Source organism: Thalassophryne amazonica, chromosome 6 (genome assembly GCF_902500255.1).
Source record: "Thalassophryne amazonica chromosome 6, fThaAma1.1, whole genome shotgun sequence".
NCBI classification, from domain to species: domain Eukaryota; kingdom Metazoa; phylum Chordata; class Actinopteri; order Batrachoidiformes; family Batrachoididae; genus Thalassophryne; species Thalassophryne amazonica.
Window position 1 is genome coordinate 18,984,572 of NC_047108.1, and position 16,172 is coordinate 19,000,743.

General features: G+C 39.2%; 1 protein-coding gene across 1 annotated transcript in view; it reads right to left on the reverse strand.

Moving 5' to 3' along the window:
• The window catches only part of hdac6 (histone deacetylase 6), a 59,050-nt gene that overhangs the window by 29,991 nt on the left and 12,887 nt on the right, over positions 1-16,172 (reverse strand). The window contains exons 3-5 of the mRNA XM_034171859.1: positions 14,871-15,002; positions 14,269-14,354; positions 12,144-12,228 (exon numbers count right to left, since the gene is read on the reverse strand). Coding sequence (XP_034027750.1) covers positions 12,144-12,228; positions 14,269-14,354; positions 14,871-15,002 — 303 coding nt within the window. The remainder of the gene's footprint in view (positions 1-12,143; positions 12,229-14,268; positions 14,355-14,870; positions 15,003-16,172) is intronic.

Genomic DNA, 16,172 nt, shown 5'->3' on the forward strand with positions numbered 1-16,172 from the left:
GTAGTTTTCTAAAGTCCTTTTCATCAGTTTCATACACATTTGATATATTTGCAGAAGTGGCGGGCACTCACTGGATATCAGGTCAGAGCTGCGTCAGTCACAGTCAGTCAGAGCTGCGTGTCGTCAGAGCGAGCTGCAAAAAGTTTGTACCTGAGTTTTCAGAGGTGGTGTTTGTAGTTGCCATCTGCCACGCCGGTGTTTGCCAACCCGGACAGTGGGAATACCACCTCAACCGGCAACTTAGCCCCGCGACTGGACAGCAACAACGTCCGAGGCCCGCCCAACGTGGTGAATTCACTGAGGCCGCGCGCTGCGTCACGAGTGCCGCTTCCCCGAGGCCTCGTGCAGCCACCGCGGATCCATCAGCGCGGAAACACCGAGGCCGCGCGGCACCAGCACAGTGCAGATCCATCCCGGTGACAAACAACGCAGGCTGTTAACATCGGCGATCGACAAGCTGCTCATAAGCCGACCATGGGGCCTAAGAAGGTTCTGACAGCGGAGGAAGGTGACGATATTAAAAAAATCTCTGGACTTTCTATCAGAGGAGATCTCTTTTGTGAAGCAGCAACAGAAATCAATCATGGATCTGGTGGAGGAGGTGAAGGCATTACGGCTCCAGAATGCCGAGAAAGATCAGCTGGAAAATAGAGTGGCTGAATTGGAGCAGTACACCAGAATTAACGACGTCATCATCACAGGTCTTCATATCAAACCACGGTCCTACGCACGGGCGGTAACAGATGAGAGCGGAGGGGAGCCCAGTGAACAGGAGGTCAGCTCTGTGGAAAAACAGGTTGCTGATTTCCTCCTATCTAAAGGTATAGAAATGGATTTAAATAACATTGAAGCGTGCCACCCTCTGCCCCGGAGAATGACGGTGATAAACGAACCGTCATCATGAGATTCATCAACAGAAAACACAAAACAGCACTGTTAAAACAAGGAAGAAAACTGAAAGGGACAAACGTATTCATCAATGAACATCTCACCAAACGGAATGCCGACATCGCCAGGAAAGCACGCTTCTTGAAGAAACAGGGAAAAATCCAGCACACATGGACTTCAAACTGTAAAATATTCATCAAACTGAACGGATCACCAGAACAAGCAAAAGTCATGGCAATAAGGAACATCGAGGAGCTGGACAAATATGAACAATAGTGTTTCTTAAAGCGAGGATCTGGACAAATATGACCAATAAGGTATGAGGACACAAACACATCACAACACCATGACACAGACCAGAGGAACCTATTCATCTACTACCTATTCATCTACATCTGGAGACAAGAAGGATATAACTCAAAGGATTGCTGATCATGGAAAAGTAGAACTGAGAACATTTAAATACACAGACCACAATGTACTGGACTTGGAGCACGATATAGACCCGGACAATAATTTCTTCTCAAATATCAATGACAGTTGTTGCTATTATACAGATGAACAGTTTAATCGGATCATTAGAACGGATAACAAATTATCAATAATCCATTTCAACAGCAGAAGTCTATATGCAAACTTTAACATTAAAGAATATTTAAGTCAGTTTAAAAAAATATTTAACATAATTGCTATATCAGAAACATGGATCAATGAAGATAAAGGAATGGATTTTGAACTGGATGGATATGAATTTAATTGTGTAAACAGAAAAAATAAGAGTGGAGGAGGAGTGGCTGTGTATGTGGATAAGAACATGGATTATAAAATAGTAGACAATATGACAACTGTGATTGATAAAGCCCTTGACAGTTTACTTATAAAGCCTTCAGTTGGTTCAGAATGCTGCAGCTAGAGTACTGACGGGGACTAGCAGGAGAGAGCATATCTCACCCGTGTTGGCCTCTCTTCATTGGCTTCCTGTTAATTCTAGAATAGAATTTAAAATTCTTCTTCTTACTTATAAGGTTTTGAATAATCAGGTCCCATCTTATCTTAGGGACCTCGTAGTACCATATTACCCCATTAGAGCGCTTCGCTCTCAGACTGCGGGCTTACTTGTGGTTCCTAGGGTTTGTAAGAGTAGAATGGGAGGCAGAGCCTTCAGCTTTCAGGCTCCTCTCCTGTGGAACCAGCTCCAATTCAGATCAGGGAGACAGATACCCTCTCTACTTTTAAGATTAGGCTTAAAACTTTCCTTTTCGCTAAGGCTTATAGTTAGGGCTGGATCGGGTGACCCTGGACCATCCCTTGGTTATGTTGCTTTAGACGTAGACTGTGGGGGGTTCCCATGATGCACTGTTTCTTTCTTTTTTTGCTCCGTATGCATCACTCTGCATTTAATCATTAGTGATCGATCTCTGCCCCCCTTCTCGGCATGTCTTTTTCCTGGTTCTTTCCCTCAGCCCCAACCAGTCTCAGCAGAAGACTGCCCCTCCCTGAGCCTGGTTCTGCTGGAGGTTTCTTCCTGTTAAAAGGGAGTTTTTCCTTCCCACTGTGGCCAAGTGCTTGCTCATAGGGGGTCGTTTTGACCGTTGGGGTTTTTCATGGTTATTGTATGGCCTTGCCTTGCAATATGGAGCGCCTTGGGGCAACTGTTTGTTGTGATTTGGCGCTATATAAGAAAAAAGTTGATTGATTGATTGATTGATAACTTATTAGAATGTATAACTATTGAAATATGTGAAGAAAAAAGCAAAAATGTATTAGTCAGCTGTATATATAGAGCACCAGGATCTAGTATTGAAACATTCACTGACTGTATGGGAAAAATGTTCTCAAAAACTAATCAAAAAACTGTGTTCATTTGTGGTGACTTAAATATTGATCTGCTCAATCCAAATAAGCATAAAATAACAGATGAATTTATCAGTATAATGTACAGTATGAGTTTATATCCAAAAATCATCAGGCCAAGCAGAATTACATCCCATAGTGCCACCTTAATTGATAATATATTCAGCAATGATACTGAGAATAACACTGTGAGTGGATTATTAATCAATGACATTAGTGATCATCTACCAGTTTTCATCGTTTATAATAGAAACCATCGGCGGAATCAGCCAGAGGAGAAAATAAAATACAGGCGAGTGCGGACAGAGGAAAACATGAACACACTAAAGAAGGATTTACAGGAGCAAAACTGGGAAAAGGTATACAGTGAAAGTGATGTTGATAGTGCATATGAAACTTTTTTACAAATATTTACATCATTATATGATAAAAATTGTCCAATTAAACAAGACTACAGAAAATAAAAAATCCAAGCTCGACCATGGATGACGAAAGGGTTACGAAATGCATGTAATAAGAAAAATACACTGTATAGAGAATTCATAAAACTAAAGACTAAAGAGGCAGAAAATAGATATAAGAAATACAAAAATAGATTAACTAATATTATACGGGTATGTAGGAAGGAATATTATAGTAACATATTATATAATAACAAAAACAATATTAAAGGAATATGGGATATATTAAATAGCATTATCAAAAATGGTAATAAAAAACAGAGTAACCCTCAGTATTTCATTGATAATAATGTCAAGAAGGAAAATAAGGATGAGGTAGTCAACGGTTTTAATAATTTTTTTGTAAATATTGGACCAAGCTTGGCAGAAAAAATTCCCGATTCCCAATCTGAGGATTGGGATAATAATCTTATAGAAAGAAATCCCTGTTCAATGTTCCTCACAGCAGTGGATGGAAATGAAATTATAGACATTGTGAATAATTGTAAATATAAAACATCTACCGATTTAAATGAAATTGATATGGTGGTGGTAAAACAGGTCATTGAATGGATTGTAGAACCATTAACATACATCTGTAACTTATCATTTCAAACCGGTAAATTTCCCAATCAAATGAAAATAGCTAAGGTTGTGCCGCTGTATAAGACTGGGGATAGACACCACTTCACAAATTATAGACCTGTTTCTTTGCTTCCACAATTTTCCAAATTCTTAGAAAAGTTATTCAATAATAGATTAGACAAATTCATAAATAAACATAAATTACTTACTGATAGTCAATATGGATTCAGAGCACATAGTTCAACATCACTTGCATTAATAGAATCAGTTGAAGAGATTACAAACACCATAGACCACAAATTACATTCAGTTGGAATATTTATAGACCTTAAAAAGGCTTTTGATACAATTAATCATGACATATTAATCAATAAACTTGAACAGTATGGGATTAGGGGGTTGGTGTTGCACTGGGTGAGAAGCTACTTAAGTAACAGAAAACAGTTTGTGAAGTTGGGGGAATATACATCATCATGCTTGGACAATGCTTGTGGCGTCCCACAGGGGTCAGTATTGGGTCCAAAACTGTTTCTAATTTATATAAATGATATTGTCAATGTTTCCAAAATATTAAAATTAGTATTATTTGCAGATGACACAAGCATTTTTTGTTCAGGGGGGGATTTGCAGGAGTTACTGAGGAGGATCAGTATAGAAATGGGAAAATTGAAAATATGGTTTGACAGAAACAAATTATCATTAAACTTAAGTAAAACAAAATACATGTTATTTGGCTATTGTAATACAGACATACAGGTTCAGTTACAAGTCGAGGGGGTAGATATTGAAAGGATACATGAAAATAAGTTTCTGGGGGTGATAATAGATGATAAGATAAACTGGAAGACTCATATAAAACATATACAAAGTAAACTGTCAAGAAGCATTTCAGTTCTAAACAAAGCGAAACATATTCTGGACCACAACTCACTCCGCATTCTTTACTGCTCACTGGTTTTACCATATTTACAGTACTGTGCAGAGGTATGGGGTAATACTTATAAAGGTACAACACAATCACTATCAGTAATGCAGAAAAGAGCTATAAGAATTATTCATAATACTGGCTATAGAGATCATACAAATCCACTATTTTTAGAATCCAAATTCTTAAAATTCACAGACTTGGTTCATTTTCAAACAGTACAAATTGTGTATAAAGCAATAAACAATTTACTTCCAGCAAATATTAAAAATATGTTTTTTAACAGATCAGGGGATTACAGTCTGAGGGGGAAATTTAATTTAAAGCATCAGTGGGCACGGACAACATTAAAAGGTTTCTGTATTTCTGTCTGTGGGGTGAGGATGTGGAACAGATTGGGAGTGGGGCTCAAGCAATGTCCAAGCATGAACCAGTTCAAACAGCGGCACAAAAATATGGTTTTTTCTGGGTATAGGGAGGAGGAAGGGTAATGAGGGTTAGGGTGTTTTTGTTTTTTGCTTCGGCTTGTAAATATATAGTATTTTGTATGTAAGTAGGTATGTGAAGGTGTATATTTATGTTTGTGTATATATATGTGTATATATGTATATGTGTATATATGTGTATGTATATGTGTATGTATGTTGATGTGTGTATGTATATATATATGTGTATGTGTATGTATATGTATGTATATATATATTGATATCGGTTTAGGTGTGTAGGAATCTATGTGTATATGTGGCAAAGGGTATTACTGGTTGTGGGGAAGAAGGGGTAGGGATAAATAAGCTGATGCTTCACCCTACCCCTTTTCGGACATGTTGGGTACACAGTAGGAACTTTTTTGTTGTTGTCTTTACTGATCTATCTTGTAATTGTTGTTGTATCAAATGTTCGAAATAAACAGTTTTCATTCATTCAACTAACCAAAAAGTTAGCTTCAATAACTGGTAATCAGGTAACTGAAAAGGTATCTTTTTTAACGCTAAACTGATAAACTGTCTAAAATTTAACGGAAGCTACAGATAACCGATAACTTGCAATTTTGCCTCAAATACGCTCCCAGCTGCTAAGAAGTTGATTTTGAGTTTAAACACCGTCAAACCTTCTAACAGAACCAATGGTGATCATAAACCCAAACAGCCAATGAGCCAGCACTTCTGTCTTTGTGTGCTCTGCGCCCTGCTGTAGGGAAGCGTCATTTACCCTGACAGGATACAGTGGTCCCACGATGAGGCAGAGGTCTTGAAATGGAAAGCAGGATTGAATTATGGTTTTGCTTTATAAGTAAAATTATTCCAGATAGAATAACTACATTAATGTAAACTCTTAAAATGTACAAAGTGATTATATAACACATCTGTTAATTTTAAAATAATGCACTATTCTGAAGATTTGAACATTAACACACAGATGCCTAGAGGAGATTGTGGGTAAACTAAGCCTCCGCTCAAACCGATTGGTTGATTCATTCATTCTATGTAAAAACCAACAAGTGAATCAATGTAACATGTGTTGGTGTTTACAAATACATGTGCTCTTGTAAAATATGTCATTTTTTTCATTTGTATAAAAAAAAAGAAGAAATTTTCAAGATCCCGCTAGACAGTGCCTAAGTGCACGCGTGATGACATCACAACTCTATCCGGTTAGACAGACAAGGTTTCTTTCAGTAACAAGAACTGTCAAAAAAAATTTCTCGTGTGTGGTTGGAATTGTGTGGCGATAGGAATCGCCTTTTGAATGCTTGAATAACGATGTCAGCTGCACAAAGAAATCACATAATAGTGAAAACATGTTTGGTGCGGTGTCATAACGCATTAATCAGTTGCTCCGTGGGGCGTCATAATATCCGATCAGTTAGCAGCTCGGTGCGGTGTTATAACAGATCAATCAGTCACTCCGTGAGGCGTCATAACATCAAGCCTGGTTCACAAGGCAAGATAATTAGGCCGACATCGGACCCGATCTTCCCCTCCCGACAATCGTGATGACGCTAAATATAATCTTATCAGATATTCCTGCCATGTGTGGTGTGTTAAGAAGGACGTGAGGAGCTAAATGTGACATGCAGCCAATCAGAAAGCGAGGTGTTTGGCCTGGGAATGTTCGTGTGTTGTTTTTACTATGTGACTGACACCACACACTGTACAGCTAAACCTGTCAGATGTATGTTTTTTTTTGTTTTTTTTAATCTCCACGTGTGGTCTCTCAGGCTTTGGAAACCTAGAGATAATTTTAAAATCCTGCGGTAGACAACACTGTGATATAACCTGTCGCCAGTAGATGGCAGTGTTCTATGCATTTTGACGCTGGTTATATCACACGGCCTGAATCACAATTTAACAGACTTTTCAGCTTTTGGAGGAAGCAACCAAGGCTTCTTCTGGCATTTTTACATAAAACAAACAATAACAATGTCTGTAAACCCAGAGAACATATTCATGAGAGTTTTAGGCACAATATACCAAGAGTTTAATGCTGTTGTCCATGTGGAGTCTGATCAGAGTGTCTCAAATGCATTTCTCCTGTCGTGAACCTTTACCCAGAATGCACTGCACACACACCATGTCCACACTAAAACCTTTAAAATTAGTCCAATACTTTAAAACTAAAACATATATCTGATATTTTCACTTTATAAAACTTCAGACGTGACGTTTATTTAAATAACTTGTCCAAAATTAGTTTGGTTAAAATTTTAACCATAAGTTAAAACTGTATGCCTCTGGATGACTTGGGTGATGTTGCCAGCATATCACTATGGGGTCAAAAGAAATAAGCTTTTTTTTTCTATGACCAGTTCTCCTTTGCCTGCAGAAGATAGAGTGGTTTCTTCTAGAACCAATTTTTCTCTGTTTGTAGAGGGTAGAACTGTGCAGCTATTACAAAAAGCTACGAGAAGCTCGTACATCTGCAAAAATGTTAGCAGACTAAAAATTAATGGACCAAAACTTATCGGAAGATAATTGGTCCAATGATGGTTTTCAAAGTTATCTAAAAAACTAATCCGATAATGAAAACATTATCTTCGATAATTAGCGGTTAGCGGAACTGTGCCCACCACTGATTTGCAGGTACTGAAGAATGTGCAGATGGCACAGCAGAAGGAGAAGGAATATGCAAGGAGGAAGACAAAGGGTGTTCAAGTGTTTGACCTCAGGCCTGGCCAGCTGGCTCTGAGGAAGAACATGAAGAATCTGTCTCGGAAGGGTGGACACTTTGAGGCCAGGTGGCTTGGACCATACATGTATGTGTCACTGTGTGCTATGTAATTATGTGATATATTAAGTTTTCAATACATAAGCAGTATTTTACTTGTTTTTTATGTTGCCCATCAAGTTGACAGCAGTTGTTATGGCTATGTAATATTGAGTTATGATCTTTTTGTGTTACTCCAAAATACTTAATGGTTTTTTTTTTTCCTTTTCTTTACTTTCAGAATCACTGACATCGAAGATAACCAACAGGTGCAGCTGAAGTCAGTTGGGGATTCCAAAATACTGCTGACGAGGTCCCCATATGACCAGCCAAAACCGTACACCAAGCCAGTCGACATCGACATGCAAGAGAAGGACCAATCTACAGGAGTGGAAGAGATCTCTGCCTTCCCAGCTGGTGACAGTCAGATCCCAGCAACTCACACACCTCCTGTGTGTGTGTGTCTCTCTGCAGATGTACCTGTGTACCTGTGACACTGCAGTCTCTTGCCCTCACGTTTCTATCTCTGTTTCAGATGCAGCACCTGTGACAGCTGACACTAACACCTCTAGCACACAGGACTTAATGGTCATCACGGCGACAGCAGATTCTGTTTTGTCCTCTATTACAGATACAGCACGTTTTGCAGCAGATCCTGTTGTTAATCTCTATAAAAAACTGAAGCTGAAGAGGAAGACGCCAGCTCCATTTTTCTTAGTTCAGCACGTTTCTAATGGCGTTTCATCTATTTCAGGTCAGTCTGCGCCTTCCAAATGGAAGAGGACAGATAAACTTTCAATTGTGAACACATATGCCCGATGTGAGCATGTCAATTTTTGAGGTTTTTCAACAGCACCACAGCATGGGCCCGATCCCCTCCCACTTACCAGCCAGTCCCGTCCCTTTGAGTTTTTTAACACCATTTCCAAACTTGTAGGAACCATCTGGAGTGGAGACTGGTTGACAGACGAGATTATTGATCATGCTCAGGGTCTTTTGTTGCAGAAATTCCCAAAGACACTGGGTATGCAGAACAGGATGCTGTTTGGGCCACTGCATGCTCCCCGTGTGGCCGCACCTGATGGCAAATTCATACAAGTGCTCAACTTGAACAACCATTGGTTGTGTGTAAGTACGACTGGCTGTGATCCTGGCATCATTAATATAATTTATTCATTGTACACAGGTGCAACAGCTCACCATCTGCTGAACGAGCTAGCCAGGATACTTCATACAGACTGTCCAGAAATTACTGTTATCTGGCAGAACTGCATCTGCCATTGCCCTATGTCATAGCAAACATCCTTCACAGCTGAATTTCAAGCAGGCACTTCTTCGTAGCCACCTGGCTGATTGTTTTAAGAGGAGAGAGATGACTCGTTTCCCGACTGAGGGCTCTGTGCAGAAGAGCATCCCGAAGACACTCAAAATCCACCAGCCAGTGACACCATTTTCCTTACCACTGTTGCCTGTGTGCTTGCTCTAGGGGTTGGTGAGGTTAGATCTTACTTGTGTGAAGCCCCTTGAGGCAGCTGTGTTGTGATTTGGCGCTATATAACTGAATTGAATTTGAAAAATTTGTACATTCAATGTTTTGGCCAAGAAATTAATACATTGCATTAATTTGTTCTCGATGAATTCCTTTTTTTTTCTGCAAAATGTTTTTCATGATATATTTACTGCTTTGACCAAGAAATTAATAAATAAATTGTTCTACTAGATTAATTCCTTTTTTCTGCAAAATGTTTTTAATGGTGTATTCATTGTTTTGACCAAGAAATTAATACATCAATTGTTCTGCAAAAAGTGTTCCAGATTAATTCCTTTTTTCTGCTAAATGTTTTTCATGATATATTGCCGCATTTAAAAATGACAAGCGTAATAGATCCTTTTAAATGTATTAATATTATGACACAGACAGATTGCCACATTGAAATAAATAAATAAATCTATCTGTCTTTCCATCATCCAAAACTCTTTATTAATATTATGACATGGACAGATTGCCACATTGGGGAAAAAAAAAAAAAAAAAATCTGTCTTTCCATCGTCCAAAACTCTTTATTAATATTATGACACGGACAGATTGCCACATTGAAAGAAGAAAAAAAAAAAAAAATCACGTTTAAAAATGACGAGCGTAACAGGTCCTTTTAAATGTATTAATATTATGACACGGACAGACTGCCACATTGAAAAAAAAAAAAAAGAAAAAAAATCTGTCTTTCCGTCATCAAAACTCTTTATTAATATTATGACACAGACAGATTGTCACATTTAAAAATGACGAGCGTAACAGATCCCTTTAAATTTATTAATTTTATGACACAGACAGATTGCTACATTGAAAAAAAAAAAAAAACAGCCTTTCCGTCGTCCAAAACGATTAATATTATGACACGAACAGACTGTCACGTTTAAAAATGATGAGCATAATAGATCCTTTTAATTTATTAATATTATGACACGAACAGACTGTCACGTTTAAAAATGATAAGCATAATAGATCCTTTTAATTTATTAATATTATGACACGAACAGACTGCCACATTGAAAAAAAAAAAGAAGAGTCTTTCCATCGTCCAAAAGTCTTTATTAATATTATGACACGGACAGATTGCCACATTTAAAAATAACAAGTGTAATAGAACCTTTTAATGTATTAATATTATGACACGGACAGATTGCCACATTTAAAAATAACAAGTGTAATAGAACCTTTTAATGTATTAATATTATGACACGGACACTTTGCCTCATTGAAAAAAAAATAGTCTATCCGTCGTCCAAAACTCTTTATTAATATTATGAAATGGACAGATTGTCACGTTGGGAAAAAAAAAAAAAAAAAAAATCAGTCTTTGTTTCTTCCAAAATTCTCTTTTCAGTGTCCAAAACTCTCTCTTCAGTGGCATCCATTATCACTCGAAATATATATCAAGAGCGAGATCACAAGCAAACATCTTATTCCTTCAGCGGCAAAGCGAGAAACCCAGGGGGGACTAATTTTCCTTTAAATAAACAATATGCGTCACCACTGTTAAGGCGGACCAATTTTAGGGTGGACTGTTCGGTCTGTGACACCAGATCCGGATCTGGTTCACTTCCAAAATTCAGTGGAGTCTTCCATGGCCTAATTATGTCTGCCAAGGACGTAATAAAATGACCTGCGTTTATACCTCTCTGTAGTGCAAATCTGGTGAGAATCCATGAAGTAATTTTGATGTAATCCTTGAAAGCGTATAGAAAGTGAAATCTTGATCCACATCAGCTCCAAAATTTAATGGAGTCTTCCATGGCCTAATATGTATCCATGGTAAAAATTTGGTGAGAATCCGTGAAGTAGTTTTGACGTAATTTTTCAAAGACTATATAAAGTGAAACTTGATCCAGAATCCGGATCCGGATCACCTCCAAAATTTAATGGAGTATTCCATGCCCTAATATGTATCTGTATTAACTTCCTAAGACCCGGAGGTTCTCATGAAACAAAACCTAGTTTATGGACTAGACAACCAAAAACATCATGTCCACATATGTGGATGCCAGGCCCTAGGAGGTTAAAAAAAAAAAAGTCAAAATCCGTGCAGTAGTTTTGACTTAATCCTGCTAACAGTAATCTTTCAATGTGTATATAAGCTGAAACTTGATCCGGAATCTGGATTCAGATCAACTCCAAAATTTGATCAGTTCTTTTGGCTAATATCTATCTGTGGTGAAAATTCCGTCAAACTCCATGCAGTAGTTTTGACGTAATCCTGGTAACAGACAGACAGACAAATGAATGCAGGTCATTTTATTACGTCCTTGGCAGATGTAAAAAACCCTCATCTGTGACAGCAGGTTGGACAGTTGCTGTGCTCCTGATGAGGGTGACTGCTTTTATCACCATAGACAATATAAACTACTCCCACGAGGAGCACTTTTTCCTTTTAAGAAAGCGCTGGGATGAAGCATTTTTCAGCACCCTTTCAATGTTTTTCTGTCGATGAAAAAAAAATACCTTTTGCACACCAGGCTTAATTTCCTGTGGGATAGGACTGTAATGGCTGAGCTGAGATGTTGTAGCTGAGAAGTTTTATTTGGCATTCTGAATGCGTTCTTAACTATCTGGTATACGTATTGAAAATAGCCTGTTTTGAAATCAAAAATTCGAAGCATTTTTCATGGGACTCAGTTCAAACAGGTGTAGCGTGTTAGCAGGTTGAAAGGTTTCTGACATTAAATGAGATGTTAATGAGACAGACCTGGACTGAGACACAGTGAGACAGCAGGTCTTGTCTCTGAAGCTCCTTCATGATGCTTGTCACTCTGTCCGGACTCTCTGGGTGACTGCAACACAATAACAAACAAATTATTATTTTCATATATTTTATTTTCATAAAGTCCTCGTTTTGAATAGTTATGTGTATACAGACTAATTTTAAACAAAGGACTTATTTGTTCTGTTTGTATGTATGTAAACCTTATTTACATACACACATACAAACAACTGTGGTCAGAAGTTGATGCCCACTCATCATGGGCATGAATGTCATGGTAATTTTGGGTTTATACAACCCCAATTTCAATGAAGTTGGAACATTGTGTAAAATGTAAATAAAAACAAAAGTCTAGTCTCCTCACTTTTACTACGAAGCCATGCTGTTGTAACACGTGCAGAATGTTTCGCCGTTTTTCTTTTATATGTGCGCAGGGTTCTCCTCAGACAATAGAACAACGGTGTTACTCCATTATACTGTTATCACAGTGCCGTTATACTGTGCCCTGCTCTCAGGTAGTTTTTTTTAATCCAGCCAGGCTGTCTGTGCTGAACTGCCTGCTCCCTCCTCCCCCGCTGGCAGAGTGCCGAGCAGAACAGCGCTGCAGCTCAGAGTGAAAGCGCACAGCGTCTCACAGTGTGTGTGTGTGTGTGTGTGTGTGTGTGTGTGTGTGTGTGTGTGTGTGTGTGTGTGCGTGTGGGGAGAACTCAGTCAAAGTCTTCCAATAAAATATATGGTTTAAAAATATATTTGCACTACTGCACTTTCCACTTTTACGACTACCTCAGACACTACACTGTAAATATTTGTGCACTTTACTGTCCTTATTGTTGAAATGTCTTGTCCTGTCATCACTGAGGGAACTTGAGAAACGCAATTTCGATTCCTTGTATGTCTAGTACATGTGAAGGATTGACAATAAAGCCGACTTTGAAGGTCCCAATGAGCACATTGGAATCCACCATCTGTAAATGGAAGAAGTTGAAATCCACCAGGACTCTTCCTAGAACTGGCCGCACGTCTAAACTGAGCGATTAGGGGAGAAGGACCTTAGTCAGGGAGGTGACCAAGAACCCGATGGTCACAATGTCAGAACTCCAGCATTCCTCTGTGGAGAGAGGAGAACCTTCCAGAAGAACAACCATCTCTTCAGCAATCCACCAATCAGGCCTGTATGGTAGAGTGGCCAGATGGAAGCCACTCCTTAGTAAAAGGCACATGGCAGCCCACCTGGAGTTTGACAAAAGGCACCTGAAGGACTCTCAGACCATGAGAAACAAAAATTCTCTGATCTGATGAGACAAAGATTGAATTCTTTGGCATCATGTTTGGAGGAAACCGTTCCTACAGTGAAGCATGGTGGTGGCAGCATCATGCTGTGGGGATGTTTTTCAGCAGCAGGAACTAGGAGACTAGTCAGGATTGAGGGAAAGATGAATGTAGCAATGTACAGAGACATCCTGGATGAAAACCTGCTCCAGAGCGCTCTTGACCTCAGACTGGGGTGACGGTTTATGTTTCAGCAGGACAATGACCCTAAGCACACAGCCAAGATATCAAAGGAGTGGCATCAGGGCAACTCTGTGAATGTCCTTGAGTGGCCCAGCCAGAGCCCAGACCTGAATCTGATTGAACATCTCTGGAGAGATCTGAAAATGGCTGTGCACCGACGCTCCCCATCCAACCTGATGAAGCTTGAGAGGTGCTGCAAAGAGGAATGGACCAAACTGCCCAAAGATAGGTGCACCAAGCTTGTGGCATCATATTCAAGAAGACTTGAGGCTGTAATTGCTGCCAAAGGTGAATGAACAAAGTATTGACTTATGTAGTATGTGTGATTTCTCTCATCTTTTTTTTTTTATTTACAATAAATTAGCAAAATAAAATAAAAACTTTTTCATGTTGTCATTATGGAGTCATGTGAGTAGAATTTTAAGAGGGGAAAATGAATTTAGTCCATTTTGGAATAAGACTGTAACAACAAAATGTGGTAAAGTGTGCTGCTGTGAATACTTTCAGGTTCGACTGTAATAACCAGCAGATTAATCAGTAATGAAGGTGACTGTTAGTGAAGCATGCAGAGTATATTTCAGGTGATTTAATCTTCTACCTGGCCTCCCACAGGTTTTTATGGCAAGTGAAGGTTTCGGTGTAAACCAGACCAGTTCCTGTGGCTGCTGTCCTGCTGGATACATCCTAAAAAACATCAAACGACAAATCATCCCACAGAACACAAACCACGGACCAGCTGCAGCTGGAACGTCCTCTGGTGAAGCACGCTGCAGATTTATAGTCAATTCACACCAGTGATTAATCAGCTCCGCCATTAATGTTAAAAATATCTCTCAATAATTCAAAATGCTTCCTGGTACTCACACAAACTGCAGATTAACCTCAGAGCCAGACATTGTTTTTTCTCACTGTGTGACTAATCTGTTTTTATCTTTTAACCTTTGCAGTCTGTTTGGGTCAAATTTGACCACTGACATTTGACAGCAGCAAAAACACCCTAAATGCCTTCCAGCCTTAAATTTAATGCCTTTTTCTGAAGCGACCAAAAATACACAAAAAAGGAATATACTAGATGGCTGCACTTCTCCAAGTTGCACCAGCCGGCCCACCGGGATAACAAGCTGCAGCAGCCCCCCCCCCCCCCCCCCCCCCACAGACCACACGAGGCAGTAAAGCTCAGCTCTGATGCCACGTTCTCACCAGCCGCTGCAGTTGCTCATTCAGCTCTTCATCTTTTTCCTCTCTGCTTCTGTCCATCCTTCCTCTCCTCTTCAGTTCCTTCAGACTGCTTCCTCCTTTCCTTTCCTTGTTTGATTTTGTGTTGCTGGTGTCCTTTTAGAAAATGAAGATAACATCAGATGGTCAGTTAGACTCTATAACCAGCTTTTTTTCTCCCAGAAACTGAAGACAAGTAAACTTCAGATGCTGTTCATTACAAACTGACATGTTACCATCTTTAAAATATTAACTTCTCCATTACAGCCGACTCCAAAACTAACACTCAACGGGTCCTGCTTTCTGCTGCTAAAGTTCTGTGCAGCAGGGCACCACGACATCATCTGGTACAAGAATGTTTGGCAAATTAGACAAAACTGAGGGGAAAAAAAAAAAAATCTATATCATAATAGCCAAGTGACCTTTGTGTGTGTTCGTGTGTGTGTATGGCTTTGGTCACGCCGAAACCGAGAAGAGCTGACATTTGGTGTTTGGTATGCTTATGGATTTTGGGTCAAGGATCACAAGCTATGGATATTAGCTAACAACACTGGACAATGGACACTGCTATGTACATTCTGTACACACACCATTCCAACTCATCATATAAACTTTGCATAATTTATTACCATCCTTGAAAAATCTCATCTATTTTATAAACATGACCCAATCGAGAGCCCATGGATCCCCACGGACAACACGCTAGTAAATGAACAAATCTGTCCATTCCAAGTGAAAAATAAGAAGAAAAATTGAGCAGTTTGGAAAGAAGTGACTGCGAGCAAAGTTCAAAATGCATCATTGTAATGATTGACAGCTGCTGTGGTTTGAGAGAACATATTTTGGGTGGCGGGGGGTTTGGGGAGTCCATGGCTGAGGGTGTACCACATGCTGCAGTGCTGTTTCACCCTGTGTTTCTGGTTTCTTTGCACCGTCGCTACCAAAAACATAAAAAAATATATATATTATATATATATATTTATTTCAAAGAATCACAATGAAAGTGTGATTTTGCTGTATTGTGATAAATACATCATCATGTAGGAGTCCATTCCAGAAGCAGACTGCAGTGTGCTGCATCAGCTTCAGCCATGGCATCTCATGGTCAGTTCAACACCCTGTGGCGCGCAGCCATCAGCCTTGTGGGATGTTTTCAAAAGAGTAATGTCTAAGGAGTATTTGTGCCAAATTTGGTGCTTGTATCACCATTTGAACACTTCCTCTGTAAATATTCTGTAATCTGTTGCACTATTAAGGCCCTGGAGACTGAAACTGATCAGTAAAAAT